The 16,966-nt window shown below is 34.0% G+C and overlaps 1 protein-coding gene across 5 annotated transcripts in view; it reads right to left on the bottom strand.

Moving 5' to 3' along the window:
• The window catches only part of SBF2 (SET binding factor 2), a 272,366-nt gene that overhangs the window by 64,023 nt on the left and 191,377 nt on the right, over nucleotides 1-16,966 (bottom strand). For all 5 annotated transcript variants that reach the window (XM_062578117.1, XM_062578119.1, XM_062578120.1 and 2 more), the window contains 2 exons: nucleotides 13,190-13,252; nucleotides 884-1,054 (listed from right to left, as the gene is read on the bottom strand). In XM_062578117.1, coding sequence (XP_062434101.1) covers nucleotides 884-1,054; nucleotides 13,190-13,252 — 234 coding nt within the window. The remainder of the gene's footprint in view (nucleotides 1-883; nucleotides 1,055-13,189; nucleotides 13,253-16,966) is intronic.

Below are 16,966 nucleotides of genomic sequence, written 5' to 3'. Positions count from 1 at the left end.
TTTTTGAGGATACTGTTACGAAGTAATTATCTGTGAACAACAGTATCATCAACTCTACTTTGTTAAGGTAAGTTTATGTTCTCAGTAGATTGTTCACTATAAATACAGAAGTGAGTCTAAAATAATCTAATTTGTGGGCTAGCTATTTCTTGTATGCTTATCCATGATTTGCCGATAAAGATCTGGATGTGGCTACATCCAATCACAAACAGCATAATCACATTAAAATAGGCCAAGATAATCAGAAGAAGTGCCAGATGTTATCAGTTTAACTTAAGGAAGATTCAACACATTGAAATAAAATCTCCAAAACTTATCATAAGGAAGTTATAGATTTGCTACCCACACTTATTGAAAGCTGGACAAAACCGTAGATATTTAAAAAATATATGGTAGAATTTTTGAAAACATTGTTTTCCCACTTAGAAAAATCTCTTTTGAATGTCAAACAGTATTTTCACACTGACTAAATAAAGGATATTTTTCTTCAGAAAAAGGAAATGCATCAATTAAAACTGATGCCATAAAACACTTATTTTCAGAAGTGTGTGTGTATATACATATATATAAACATATATATGTATATATTTCTTGGATCATGGACAGAATTCTTACTGATTGAGATTTCCAGGCATTGTGTATTTGGCACAGTATATACCTATAGTAGATCCATATTATTCTTCATACATTGCTTCCTTTAACTTGGACACATACTTATAATTTTTATATGAATATACACATTTAACAGCATCTCTTTAATACAAGGAAAATGAGTGAAAATATGTAAAACTGGAAAAGCCATAATTTAGCTCTCTATGACTTAGGTGGCATTTAATATATAAGTAGAAAATCCACTACCTTGTTATTTAATATATTCTCTTACCTTTTGCCTCAGTTGTATGGCATGGTTGTCTTCTTTGGCTGTAAGATAGAGCAAGCGAACTTGATTTTGCACATCACTGTAAAAGGTTGTTTCCCAGAACTGTTGGTTAGTCCAGATAGGATGGTCTTGTACACAAGTGTAAGCAAACTGACTGACTCCAGGTGCTAATTTCTGAAAATAAAAAAATTGGCCAAATACTCTTTATTATTTCATTTCTTTTAAAAGCTATGGCTTGATATTGAGGTGTGTATCAAACCAGTTGTACACACTTAAATAAGGAATATATACCATTTGATATTATTATCTCCAATTATCTCCAATATCGTGCTCTTAAAGAAATTACCTCACAGGAGGCATGTATACAAGTTTAACGCTGTCAGTTGCAAGGACTGGCCTTCATGATTCATAATAGAAATGTAACACCCCAAAAGAGAATTCCATAACGACAGTTAAAACAAACTTCAATTGTTTCAAATGAATACAAATTGAATGCAAAAAATACAATTTTTTCCCCCACAAAATGTAGTATTCTAATGCTACACCATATAAATAATGGATTACTAAGACACCTTAAGATTATTTTCCATTTTACTTAAAAGTGAGAACTACAGTAACAAAATTCAAAATAACTGTAGGTGGCAACCAAGTCTACCCAAGAAACTGCATTTGTTACAACAGCAAAGATTACCTGAATTGTTGTCTTCACTGTTATCTATTGTGCTGAGCAACTCAAATTTAGCTGAGAGACTACTAAAAGGGTATGTTCTTTGAAGTCACAAGGTGTGGATCTCCATACTAAGGTCTCAAACAGAACCAGAATGGTTACAGAACTACTTGGGGGACAGGTTTAGCTCAGTTGGTTAGAGCATGGTGCTGCTAATGCCCTGTATCGGCTATGCTGAGGGTTGGACTAGATGATCTCCAGAGGTCCCTTCCAACCTTACCAGTCTATGATTCTACGATACTTACCATGATCTGTCTACTTAGGTGGCACTAGTCATTTAATGACTGTCTAATATTCTTGAAAACCACATACAACAGGAGGAAATTGATTTCAATGACCTAATTATGAGGAATTAAATCTTACTTATCTGCTTATGATTATTTCGGCAGCAAAATTTAAGAATAAAGTACATTATGTGATACCTGACTTAGTGATTTTTACAGATAATTTTTACATTAGTGATTGTGTTGTAAACCACTTTCCTTCACAACACAAACATTACTCAATTTAATATATAGAATTATATGGTCATACATGACAGCAAGTATGTTTAATACTTCCTTACTAGACTCCAAGTACCTTCAAATGGCAGGCTAGAAAATTATAACCGAAAATTTGAAGGTCTGGTTTACACATTTCTGCTTTTGCAATTCTTTGAACAACTGTGTTTTCCATACTATGTTCTTCCAAGTACATCATGAACTAAAAATTCTGATCATGTGCCATGTATTCATTCCCTATCAAAGAAAAGGTCCTTTGAAATAGTACGTTTGAGGAAACAATTTGTGACATGCTGCTAAAATTTACCAGATTGAAGCACCTCCTTGGGATTAACTATCAAAAAAGTGAGAAATACAACTTTTAGTTAATCATGAAGAATTTTATCAAAATTTCTTGGTAACCTGCTATGAAATCTGAATGTGTGCTATATGCATATTACAGTAGATGTGAATTTGTTTATTCAATACAGATTGAAACAGAAATTAATTTGACTGGTTTATTCAAGTTTCCCAAGTTTCAGTTGTGATACAGTGTATGGTAGTTCACAGGAAATGGTAACTGATCACTCAGTAATAGCTCCTGTGCTTGATCTAGCTGTTAAATCACAAAACAAGACACTTCAAATAGTCTCCTACTAATCCTTTTACTAATTGCTGAGCATCCCTTGAAAAAAAACCCTAAGCATACAGAATATAGTCTAATTCATGCCTATGCCTGTTAATTAGAAGAACCACTAACTGAGCCTCTTAATTGTCAAAATAAGAAAATGTTAAAGTAAAAAAATAAAGGAGGATTTTCTAAAGTAGTAGTTACTTGTCTTAATTTTTGTTCAAAAACGTCTGCACATACTTGATATCTTCCACTGCTGAAATGGATTATTTTGTTCAGCTGCAGTAATTAACATAGGACCTAGAGAATGGAGCTGGCCCAACCATTTGTCTAATTCAAAATCCAGATATACACAGCTTGTGTTACAGAGGACTAGGAACATCAGGTAAACCATAGAATAAGAAAAACATGGACAACATATCTTGAAAGCAACAGTTAACAATTACTCTTAAAGTAGTATCACAACTTTTAGTTTGACGTATTTTCTCTACATGTATTTCACTGTCAGTAATTTCCAGTCACAATACAGCTGCAAAAAAGGGAATACCAAGGCAGAATGAAAGAAAGTAATTAAAGAAAAGAAGTCAACGGTCTGCTCAAGCCTAGCTGGTTGGTATAGTTAAGTCATGCCAATCTGTGTAGTGAATGTAACACAAGGGAGCGATTTGAGTACCATCCTGTCCAGCTACCTTTGATGCTTCAGGCCAAATCAGGTAATCGGGTAAACTGGGGGGGGGGGGGGGGGGGGGGGGTGATTTTGGCACAAATCCAAAAGAACATTTACGCTCCTAACCCTAGACCCACAGCAATCATGTTTCAGGAAAAAAAAAATGAAACAAATGATTTTCATATGGACAGAAATGTGATAGGAGAGCTGAGAGGACTTTTAGATGCTTTTGCTGTACTTATAATTTAAAATCATTAACAGCCACGTGCAAAACAATAAGGTTGGAGATTTATGTTCAACTATCTTGACATAACTCAGCACTAAAAGTAACTCCTAAGCAAAGTAAAATAGTTCGCTTACAAAAGGATGAAAGAAAATGCATCAGAAAGCTAAAGTATCAGAAACATTATGAACACTGGCTTTCACTACATGTATTGAAACAAATTGCAAAGCCTGATAGTGGCCAGAGCAAGGAATTGAAGTCAGGACTCAAGCTCTTCTCTGCCAATTATAATCTTGGACAAAATCACTTTGGATTCTCACTCTACTTAATTTTTTGTAAAAGAGTAATATGCAACACTAACTTTTGAAGTGCACTGCTGCTTGTAAGCAGTCAAAACCCTTGGACTAAAACACTTGGTACAAATATAGGCATTCCAGGAAACCTGAAGTGTTTATATTCTCTGCCGTGGCAGCACTTAGTCAGTCTATCTAACTGAAATGGCTACTAATCCAACATACCAAAAGGGCCCCAATGCTTACTACGGCATCAAAAAAATTTTGCACAGTATTCCTGAGATTTAAGTAAAACTAGTTCAGTGTTTTTCATCAAGCAATACTACATATATAAAATGAATATTCACCTAACTTTCCACAAGACAGCTAAACTATACAGATATTTATGATATCCCTTTTGCCCCCACCCCGACAATTTATCTCTGCCAGACAGGATGAATGTAGGAGGTTGCAAAAGAATTTCCTACTTATAGGGGAGGATTTAAGGGCTGACAGCTTAAAAAAGACCCCAGATGAAAATCATAAAAATAGTTCTGAACTGATAAAGTCCTTAATCTAAAACTGTCTTTACGATAACTTAAAACGAGCATTGAGGTATAAGTTGTAATAATCCTCATAACATGAGCTTACTTCTCCTGCAAAGTCTCTCAATAAATTAATGGCACTTAAAAAAAAAATCCAGAACACCAATTCCCTGTTAAATTATGTATGAAACAGACATTATTCATATCCAAATAATTAAGTTCTTCAGAGTGTGAAAATACAAGATAGATTTGAGACTTCCTATGTGCGACTATACTGGATTCAGGAATTATCCTTCCATTAGTTCCACACTGCTGAGGGGCACGGGATAATGCCTGCCTAGAATTTTTTCTCTGGCACTGGACACTTCTGGCTCCCCAAATGGTATCTGCAGTTCAGTGAAAATGTGCCCCAGCTTCCAGGACTCCCAGACTTACTGTGAAATGCAGGTGACCAAATATGACCAAATAGCTGCTCTATGACATTGGCTTAATTAGATTGCTCATTTCTGGGTTGGGGGGGAAGCATGCTTTGTGCTGATCACCCACCAAACAAGCTTACAGATGAAAGCAAATTTATGCTAGCAAAGTTCATGCATCATCTAGGACATACTAATACTGCTATTTTAAAGGGTTACCTCCCACCTTGGAGGTGTTTATTTAGACATTCAATGAATTAGTGGTCGTTTCACATCCTGAAAAGGTACCACTTACAACTTGCTGCCCCTTCTCAGAGGGACATAAAAGAGCTTCTGCACAGGAGCCTACTCTGCGACTCAGTTCTGCATTCAGATCTATGCTGTGCCCACACAGATACCTGGTAAGTTCAGTAAGATTTCAAAGACACCGAAAACGGAATCACATCACATAGGGTGACCTGCAGGAGTGAGGCTTATCTGCACATTAATTGGAACGTAACATTGCATGACACTCTTCATGGACTGATATTAATCAGAGTACAAACATACTCAAAGCACATACATGTGTATATGAGTATGTTTTCAAGCTTGACTGAGTGCTGCATGGATAATATCAGTTCACTGAATAAATGGTCTTCCCATTTGGTCTAAAATTATACCCGCATGTATTATATGCACAAATATGGGGAAAGGTCATAAAAGAATGAGTAATAACTCTGATACCGCCCCTTGGCAGTGGTAGTTGGTGCCACTCCAACTATTTTTTTAGTTTTACTTTTTACTACTTTAGAAAAAAAAGAGACACAGAATACTAAATGAAGCTTCTCTAACCTCAAAAACTCAGCAAGAACAAAGAAAACAATCTGCCACCTCTGTCTACAGAAATCCTTCACACAAGACTGGACTCAAGATGATTTATATTTTAAAATGCTTTAAAATATGAGTGACAGAGTGATTCCTTACAATGTTTATCTACTATTGTTTCACCATGAAAAATAAGAGAAAGGCCACTTTGCTTATTATTCAGCACTACCAAATCACAGACAGGTACGCTAAGCCAGCAGAGGGCAACAGAATTCTAGAATCTTGCAAAATTGGGATGTAATGCTGGATGGAGCTTTACTTACTGTATACATTTTCTGGTAGAAGTGACTTTAACATCTAAGCACAAATTATCTTTGATCTTGTATTCCTGAGGATAATGTAAAATTTAATATATGTTATGCATTGCAGAATCTCCCAGAGATTTATTTCTATATAGATGTATCAAGGCAGACATATACGAACAATAAGAAGGTATACAAACATCAAATAAGGCATAGTAACACACTTTTCCTTTTTCAAAAGAGTTTACAAAGAGATTTACACAGTTCAGTTACATACTGAACACACTAAGTAAACTAAAATCATCTAGAACGAAGGATGTTCAGAACCCGCAAAAAATGGTAAGACATTTCCCCACCTAGAACTTGACAGTTCTCTAACTAGAGGTTAAATTCCAAAAAGTGGACAAGAAACATTCTGACTTCCTTCCTCTGCCTACAGTACATTCAAAAAAGTATTTTAAAAACTTCTAATTTCATAGTACAGATTACTGTGACTCTTTTTAACAAGGTTTAATTCCATTACTTAAATTAAAGTTCTCACAAATCCTCAGTTTGTGCTGTTGAATCCATCTCAAGTGTTCCTGAAATTCTGACACAGCTATTCTGAAAATATGTTTAGATTTTACATTATTCCTTTGATGTCAAGTGTCAATATTTACTAAATCAACAGTAAGTAGATGACTGTACTTACTGTCACTTTTCGAAAATCCCAAATCCTTTCACTAAAGATGCTTTTTTTTCATAAGTAGTTTTCGAGAAATAAGGATTTTTAGATATAGGCCTATTTAATTATGACATCAAGAATACACTGAAATTACCAAATGTGAGGTGCAGATGCAAACAAGAGCAAGAGCTACGAACTCCAGCTATGGGCTTGAGGCAAAGTGAGAACAATACTTTATATGAGTGAAGGGGAAAACCATAAGACAGAAAAAAAATTAAAATACTCAAATGCTTTGGCCACATCCAGTTTAAATTGTTGATGAGGTATCTAGAATGACAACAGAAAAATTCACACAGAAGCATGCAATGTACATGAATATATTAATAATTTCTCTCTCAGTGTATCACCTTCTGTAAGCACTTGCTCTCTTCTAGAAATATAAAAGAACATTACTCCAGTTGTGAAAAATAATAATGCCCCAATGAAAGTAAATTCATTAAGATGAAGGAATTGTATATTTATGTAGAAATTTAAGTTCCATTCTGGTTGAATAAGGAGGCAGTAAAATGAAAAACTTTCTACTTATTCTAGGAGATAGTGGATCTGTTTCTGAGATGCAGGACTAAACACTTACTGCAATATTTATCCTTACTTCTTATTTTAACAGGTTTGGTTTTTGAGAGTTTCTTTTTCTCTCTCTCTTTTTTTTCTTTGACAAAATACTTCTTTCTACAAACCAGTAAGGTCTGAAATTGCAACTGCAAAGTTTTCTTCAATGTTTCTCCTTATGTTAGCATTCTGGGAAAGCATGGTTCTCCAGAAGAGCTTCTTCAACAGAAACAATTTTACTATAGTAATTGATTTCCATAAATCCTCACAGACAAACATAAAAAAAAAAAAAAAAAAAAAACTCTAGATAGTCTCTCCCACAAATGTGTGAAAACGTTCACATTATACTTTCTTGTCTGATTGCTTCCTTTTTAAAAAATCTAAAAATAGTTCAGAAGGTGAAATATATTCTATCTGCTAACTATGACATTAAATCTGTTCTACAGACATGTATTGTGTATTCATTCAAAACCAAAGTGCACTAAGGAAAAAGAAAAACAAAGGTCATACACAAGATTTTGGCACCTGATTTGCAGTTAACACCGCAAAACCACTCATCATGCTAAGGAATCATGTATGAATCTTGATTCTTGTTTTAACTTAAGATCTGTGTTTGCTTTTACAGACAGAACCTATCAAGCTGTAATCTTTATATGAAGGGAACTTTAAATGGATGTAATAAAAAACTTAACCGAGAGTGTCTAGAAATATTGACAGAATTTGACCACTACCTTTACATTTTCTTCCATGGCCTTGCTCATGTTCATGAGTGCCTGCAAAGTAACTGTATTATCCTATTTCAAAATTTCTGCTTTTATGTGAAGTCTATAAAAACTTTAGCCATCCTTACCCTGTTGGTGGACAGAACCACCACAATAATGACAACTAAAACTGTTTCACAGTTTCCTTGAAGTGCCTCAAATTGCTTGACTTCAGGTATTACTTTTTGCTTTGTATTTGAATTGTAAGCTCTTGAGGATAGGGACCATCTTTGTATCCTTTTATACTAAAGCCTCCTTGAGGTTACTGTACTGAAAATAATGCTAATACAAACATTTGATTACATGGTAAACTACCATTAGAATCAAGTTTTCCACTGGTTTTCACAATAGAATTGTGCAAATATTCCTTTGACTCAATTGATACCACCTGAAATCACTGTAAATTTTGCCTGATAAAGACATAAAAATGGAATCAACTTTTCCTCACAGATTTCTAAGTCAGCCTTTCATCATATGGCTCTCGGCGACTTTGTAGCTGATGCTATAGAAGAGAGAGAGAACATTTCAAATTATGATGCTTCAGTTACAGAATTAACCTGGAACTAGGTCTCTCTTGAAAAAGCACGACACTATTTATACAATGAACTACTCTAATTTTCTCTAGTATTGGTTCTTCAGTCTTCACAGAAAGTCTTTACCCTTCTAAGCAGGAATCCTTCCAACACCTAACAGACTGTGGCATAAAGTGGTCATGTATTCAGGCATTTCAGAGTCTAAAGAATTTCCTCTATAGCAAGTGTACCACAATTGTTAGTGAAACTTAACAGTTTACTTCAACTAGGAGAGTATATTCTCAAATTCATTTCATTTTAATATTATGCTTTGCAGAAGAGCATATATATTTCAGCAGGGAAAACATGATTATCTATACTGGTGTCTTAACACAGAATGCTTCTAGTTTCATATTTAATCATTAACATTAGATTTTTTTCTTAGATCTAATTTTGTTCTCACTTGAAAGATTATTAAAAAATTCTTTAACCAAAAAAACCCACTTCTTGAGAACTCTACCAGTGTAATTCCCAAGATGAACCGAATAAGGGTTTGCTACTATATTCAAAAGCTTCATACAAAATAATTTACCAATTGTTAGTAAACTTTTTAAAAAACAGTCCCCTATTTACGTAATTCTATTACCAAAAGTTTTCTCAATTGAGAAATAAATAGGCAGACATACAATATTTCATCGCAACTTACAAAGTAACATAAAGATGCAACTGAAATTGTGTTCAAAATTAAATGGCTTGTAAGCACAAAGAAATGATCTATATTTCCCTCAATCCCTTCCAAGAATTATATAATTAAGTCGCAGAAAAATTTTAAAGCAGTCTCCAATGCAGCTCCAATGCGTTACCCTAACTGGCAAGCATCAATTTTAATATAATATAGCCAACCTATGAGACTGTTTACTGCATTAGGGTTATTTTTGCTCAGACTAGATTATCACTAATTTAAGTGCTGTAACTCAAGCCATTTAAAACACTGACTCAAAAATCTAAGTGAAACACTTGTGATTCTAAACAACAATATAATTCTGGCTGCTGCAATTTAAATGCATGTTCATTTATAAAATATGAAGTCCACTAAAAATTTATACACAAACTGAACTTTCAGAAGAGTGTATTTTTATTATGTCTTTTCTTTTAATCGCACATAGGTGATCAAAACAATCACTTCTGAATGCTGAATAATACTAATTTACAAGTGGGTTAATATCTACTATGTAATGTGACAGAATTTCCTTAGAAAGATATGGGAGCACAGATGATTATATACAGTTTAAAAATAAAATCTTAAGCACAAAATTTTGAAAAATTCCCTGAAAACAGAAAATTCTTACTGTACTATAATATTCATATTGAGGATCTGCAGTGATTAAGGTATGCAAGAAATGAATGTTTGATGAAAGAATATCCTTTTCAATTTGCAATTTCAATTTCAATTTTCAATTTTCTTCTGATGTGTGCACAGCATCATAATGTACAGCACCAAGGAATGTTACCGATCTGATTTATAAAACCTTACACTCCAAAAATGACTGCATACCAAATAAGCATTGGCCATCTGTACCAAAAAAAAACCCATGGAAAATATTTTTATCTTCATGTATAAATACATTTATTTATATTGTTCCAATTTTAAACAGAATTCCAAAAGTATTACTAATGATAAACCAAAACCTTTTCTAACTCAGAAGCAAAAGATGTGTTTGCTTTTGTAACATTAACAGTACACACCAAGAAGTCCACTGTCACTGATGAGTCACATTTTGCTAACAGCTCATGTCCAATATTCTACATTTTTAAAAAGCATTGTGTCTCCTTTTTGTAGAAAATTCAAGTATTTATCCAGGCCACAAATATGTAACCAGTTCTGACTTCCTGTCTATGAATTTAACCCTGCCAACTATGAGCTAGAGTACTTCTGAAATCAACTGCTGTCCCATCAAGTTTCACGACAGACTGCTCACTAGGCTTCAACTGCTGGAATTCTGAAATCTTACAAAACATCCCAAGAGCTGACACCACGTCATACATACACTGATGTTTCTTTTTATTTTAATCAAACATACGTAGAAATGCCCTGCACTCATCATTACATAATGAAGAGATTAGGAGACAGAGAACACCTGTTAGATCACAGAAGACCAAAAAAGCTTGTCCCTTATAATACATTTTAAAATACCTCAAGGCTAGAGCTTTGAGCATTTCCATGAAAAGACTGTTCAGAAACTAGCAAACGTCAGCAGTAGGAGTACGTTTCTCTTACTACTCAGTTTGAATACTCATTTTCTTGGTTTCAGCTGCTGGACTCACGTAAAACCAAATCTTTCTCACTTACACACTTCAGACAGTTGGTGCCTGCAATGTGCAATTCCATGTTCAGCAGAACTACTTAGGACGAAGAGATAATTGTTTCATTGGTGCTCTGTTATCCTTTTCGTCTTAGGTACGAAACTGAGTGCATACCCCAAAACCTAACATTTCATTTGTACAATACCCTCTAAACAAAGGGACTGTGATGATATATTGCTTCTTTTTCCAGGAATGATATTAACAATAAAATATTGTAACAAGAAATCCCACTGTTATTTCATATCAAAATGCTATAGCAAACACATACAGCAAAATAAATGTTCATCTGATTACCTCTACAACATTCTTAGATTTATGACAGGTTTCCTCAGTGGTAGCTTGATTGGGAATACTGCTTGATGCATAAATACTAATTGCACATGCAAATAAAAAAAACCTGTTGCTTAAGTGCACAATTCCTGTTGGCTATTCCAGGCCACCAAGAACACTCTGCAGTTTGCAAAAGGCCAGGTCAAATAATATTTAAAACACTCCTGGCATTTAACATGATATGCTGATAACAGAAACATCAGCAAAAACAAGTATGTACTCCCAAATACTACTAGAGGATTTTTGGAAAACAAAACCAACCACACTTATAGCCAAGGCCAGAGTTCTGCAGACATCTCTGGAAGCAACAGTATTACAATACTAATTGCCTATACTTTGCCTGCAGAAAAACAGAATGCAACTTGAAGGAAGAGGGGCAGAAATCTATATAGCACACGGTAATTAAATAAAATTGACAAGCAAGTCAGCAGAAAAGGTTGACAATACAAACATACTATTTTTCTCAGAATATATTTTAATAAAAACAAATATCCCCCCACCATGGCCTTGATTTATATTTTTTACATTCCTCTGAACTTATCCGAGCAACAGCAATATGCTGTGATAAGCAATAAAATTTTTTATCACTCTATCTAAGATTTCTGCAAGGGAAACCCATCAAAAGAGAGATTCTAAGGCGGTGGAAAAATACTACCCATTTTTCCTAACTTAGGAATGCTGACACAGACCATTGTGCCTATAAAGGCTGGTATCAGGTAGAACACACTCATCAAATTTTGAACACTTCTAAGCAGCTGAAAAATGCTCTAAAAAGTTTAATTTTCACTCAAATTCTAAACAGAACCTTAAGTGTTCTTTTAATTAATCAGTGCAAAGTTTGTCTACTGATCTTATGTGCTGAATAACGTATTACTTTGTTTAGTAAGAATATCTAAGTTTTATACCAAAAGTACTTTTGCCAAACAATTGTATCTTATGGGACATACCAAAGGGGACCATCACTTAACCTGAGGATTAGCTCTGGGAAAAACAAAATTCTTTCTCTATTATGCATTAACAGCTGGCTTTCACAAGTGACAATCAGGTTACTTTGCTTTTTAATTCAGGTCTGGAACATTAAAAAAAAATCATTATACTTCTCATATCAATGGACTCGCAACTTCCTAAGTATGAGACAGGTCAGATAATACATAAACAATATAAAATGTTCAATTTGACTTTTTGCTCTCCTTCATTGTGAAATTAAAAACTTAAGCTTTTTTCAACATCCATGATAGTCTGTGCAAAATAAAGTATCTTTTAAGTACTTTATTTTTTTCTATTTGATCAATCTTTACCAAATGAGGAACCTAACCAAACTGCTGCAACTTCCAAAAATTCTCTTGCACCTCTCAAGATAGAGAGCTACGTGGACCATCTTGGCCATTTTCATTAGAGGCACTAAAAGCAGGAAATAAAACTAATATTGACCTTTCTTCATAATATATGATTGATGCAGTAGCAAGAAATAAACCAAGGAAATTCAAAATCTATATAGCTCATTAGATCTTTAACTGAACTAGGTACAGTGGCAACAAACGGTACAAAACACATGATTCTGATACTCAAGGACTCAAAAGACAGATAATAGAAAAAAGACGCATGCAATTAAAGACCGTATAGAAAGTTTATTTGTCAGGATTCCAAAATCTTGTATCTGGCTATGCTAGCTTATCGAAGAGAAGGTAAATATTCTGTAAACCCTTCCTGGGAAGCATTCTTGGGATACCTGTGCACAGTTCTAACACAAAATTCATTTAACTAAAACTTCTTCAAAGCTCAAATTGAGAAGTGAAAAAATCTGCCGTTTTATGCTCTATATATGTAATAAATACTGTCCTACATAAGAGATTTCAAGAAACTTCCTACGCATATGACTTCATCAAAGCTGCATGAGGTTTTTTACCCATTATGTATCTTCTGTCATTACTTTCAGCAATATATATACAGTAAACAAATACAAAATAAGAGTGGATTTTAATGAAGACTGATCAAAAACTTACCCTATAAAAAGCAGTCATCAGGGGTAGCAATGCTGCTGCAATGGTGTATTCTTCTGAACAATCCTTAAAGAAAAATACACGAGGAAAATAAGCAAAACCATTTTCAAAATTATGCATTATATAATTTCATTTTTGTCTTAGGAAGACCCTCTGATCGTTCCTTCCCATATATAATGTATCTTTTAACCATTTCATGTAACATGAGAGTAATATATATGGGTGTGCATATACATATACATGTCTTCCCTCAACTTCTGCTAGATAGGTATTGCTGTGACTCTTAAAATTAAAGCAATTTATTAGCAGTTTTTTCATTCCTATGTCTGAAAAATAAGTTCACTGACATAATTTACACACGTAAAGAAAAGTATGATTCTTCCGGGAAACAGTAAAAGTTAACTTGCTTCCATTTAGGGCAATAGCAAATCGGACTGTAAAATAGAAATGATGTGATGACCAAAGAATGTACTTTAAAAAGTTTACATGAAGAAACGGACATTATCTAATACAAAATAATCACCTCCACAGCCTCTCTACAAGTTTGACAAGGTTAACTTAAAAAAAGATAAAAACCCAATCTCTCTCGAATGCCTCATTCAACAGGCAGGTGTGTCATTCATGTCCCTCTAAGCTGAAAAGGGTACACCAAAGTAAACCCACTGGTAATTGCATTGATGAAAACGGGGATCTTACTGCAGTAACCTTTTAAAGGAAATTAGAACCAGACTGTAACTTAATATTTAAAAAACAAACTACCTGAATTTTTAAGACTTTGTTTTAAATATGGAACAAACATGATGATCTCTCCCCCAGCACAGTCTATTTCTGTGAGGTTGTTTTTGTTGTTTTGGGCTTTTTTTGTGACTGGATCTTTTCCTCAACTCTTTTTGCCAACACTGAAAAACACAATAATGTACATACTACTTCTAGACAAATGTATTGTCGTTATGCCCCTCGATGATGAATGGCAAATGACATTTCCATTTGAACTCTTCATCTCTCTTTTTTTTGTTACACACTCCTACCGTGGGCACCCTTCAACTCAACCCAAACTCCCATTAACTATCTATAGTATCTGATTAAGTTCCAAAACTGAAATATCTTAAGAGTTTCTCTGCCAGACTTTTAATTTATGCCTTCATCTTACGGTATTTCCTTCCTGGAGTTCTCCAAAATGCAAAAGTTAGATAAAACTGGCTCTGGCTAACTGCAGTAGCAGAAATACAAAATCTGACTTTGAGGAACAATGACATTAAGGATCACCAGGATATTATTTGTACTAATTCCCTCTTCTTTCTCAAATGGCTATGAGTGATTACAAACTACAGGCTTAAAACAGACCAAGAAAACCTCATCACATGACTATTCTTTTTATTACTTTGAAAGTTCATTTCATCCTTTGTGATTTTCAAATAACAAATATTCCAACTCCTATTAATTTAATCAAGCTCACTAAGCAGAGTATCAAGGTCCACACACAGTTAAACAAAACAGCACTTAGAAAACAACTTAAAATTGGATTTTAAAAGATGCACAAGAGGTTCACAGATGTGAAGCTTTATTGATGCACAGTTACTGAAAGCTTTAACATGTCTAACTCTGCACGAATACATGTATGTTAACTATGCATGGAAAACAAAGGTGTGCAAACATCTACGCTTTACAACACATTCTACTCCAGGAGAAGCAGACGATAAGAAAAGTGGGCACTGAGAAACTTGACAGAAGCCTTACTGATGCCTTTCAGTACCGTGTCACACCTACCCCCCTCCATTAGTTCATAAAATCACTTTGTTTAGGTGTCAGAATGGGAAGACTAAAGGACAAAGCCTCAACTGTTTTTTATTCTCAAATCTACATCCTTATTGTGGTAGATGTATTATGTGGGCAGAGTTTTCAGTAGAACGACAGCATTTTTACTATCAATGAAGTTTGTATTTTGGAATTACTTCCAACTGATAAACTCAAAGCATTACATTTTTTTTTTTGTCCAAAGCAAAACAGAACTAGTTTAGAAAAAATGCTTTGTTGAATGGAGTAGGTATTCACCATGAAGGATCGTAACTTTGTTCAAAACTAGGATTTAAATTTAAGGAGCTGATTTTAGAAAATATATCAGAAGTATTTTAAGATTTATATTTTTTAAACAATGTATTTGTTTTCATAAGTTGAGCTGATTAAACTTTATGCATCCATGTATAATCACAGTGCTAATGCAATTTAACTGTAAACATTATGGTAGTTTGTACCAAAAGGAAACATAAGATCTGTCCAAATTTATCAAATAATGATGAATGTACACAAACATTCAGCTACCCTAGAGAAAACCCTAGTGCTATTACAGATTTAATCTTTACTCTCTGAAACTACTATAAATATCTTTGATTCTCCAAATAGAAAGGCGGCAAAATTTCATTCAAATGTGGACTGCACACTGCCTCATTCTGATTTGAAAGAGGCAATAAATCTAATAGGCTACAGGATCTAAAAAAGAATAGCTGTTTCCTGTTAATCTATATTTGGATTAAAATCTCTATATTCCATCTCAGCAGAGACAAAAGTCTAAGTAAATAAACTGGCAATTTTACCATGTATTAACAAAATTATGTGCTGCCTTGAAATAAAGGAGAGAACATATATTCCAATTTGAAATTTCTGATGCAACTTAAGTACTAAAACTACAAGTTCTAACTCCATAAGGACATTCTCTTGAGTAATAATCAAACTGACATACTTTACTGGAATAAATGCAATCTGACAATGAAATCAATGAAATCTGACACAAACTACATTACTTACCACAAAAGGCTTGCAATTAACTTCAAAAGGAAGGTTGTAACCTGATCTTTCAGACCAAATTTTGGATAAGATCCTTCTTATATTGAAATTATAAGCAAAATTATTTTTGCAGCAAAAATTAATGTACTTTCTTTGCAACTTTCATCATTAGTTAGCATTAGAGCATATGCTGCTCTGCTTTATAATGGGACTGAGATTTCTATTTTCTCGTCAGCAACAGTGAAATCCAACGTTACTGAGACAGCTATAATACTTGTAATCTAGATACAGCTCTTCTGTGACTTAGACAGGATGAAAGACATACCCAGAAGATCCATATAGCAGGTTACCTGTGGACTTTACTATCAATGGAACTACAAGAACACACATGAAACATGGAAGATTATACTTTATGCTTCTAGTTATTGAGTATTTGCTTATCACTATTTTATAAGCCTCTTATTTTGATATGGAAATATACCATTTTAAAAAATTTTAATTCAGCAAATCACTCTTTCTTCATAAATGACCCTGAGAAATTTCACATTTGTTACTCATTAGCACAAGTTTTTAACTTTTGCGCTACTTAAACACCTTTGCAGAGATTTTGAGTAAATAGAAATGACAGTGTGATTTTTTTTATTACCTTTTCTTTCCAATTTTAGCATTGACTAGAATCATGTTGTGCGCTTTTGAAAGCAGCTTCTCAAATTACTACCTAGGTGTTGTCCTACACCAACAATTTAACACAAAGTACATATTAGACAGACTTAACTTGTGCTCTGAATTATGTCAAGTGTAAGAGTTTCTTCTTCCTCTATGGCCATTACATTACAGAGAGATTGCTGTACGCTTGTAAGAGTGCAAAGTAGAAGACAGAGGACCTGCACCCCACCCAGAGGAATCCTCACCAATTTGTTTTCATTTTGTGGTTTTTCTGCCTAAGCGGAAGCCTCCATAATGACTTCATTAAGGAACCTGTCATATGAGCAACAGGAT

Source organism: Rhea pennata, chromosome 5, assembly GCF_028389875.1.
Source record: "Rhea pennata isolate bPtePen1 chromosome 5, bPtePen1.pri, whole genome shotgun sequence".
Taxonomy (NCBI): domain Eukaryota; kingdom Metazoa; phylum Chordata; class Aves; order Rheiformes; family Rheidae; genus Rhea; species Rhea pennata.
This window is presented reverse-complemented; position numbering and strand designations above follow the sequence as displayed.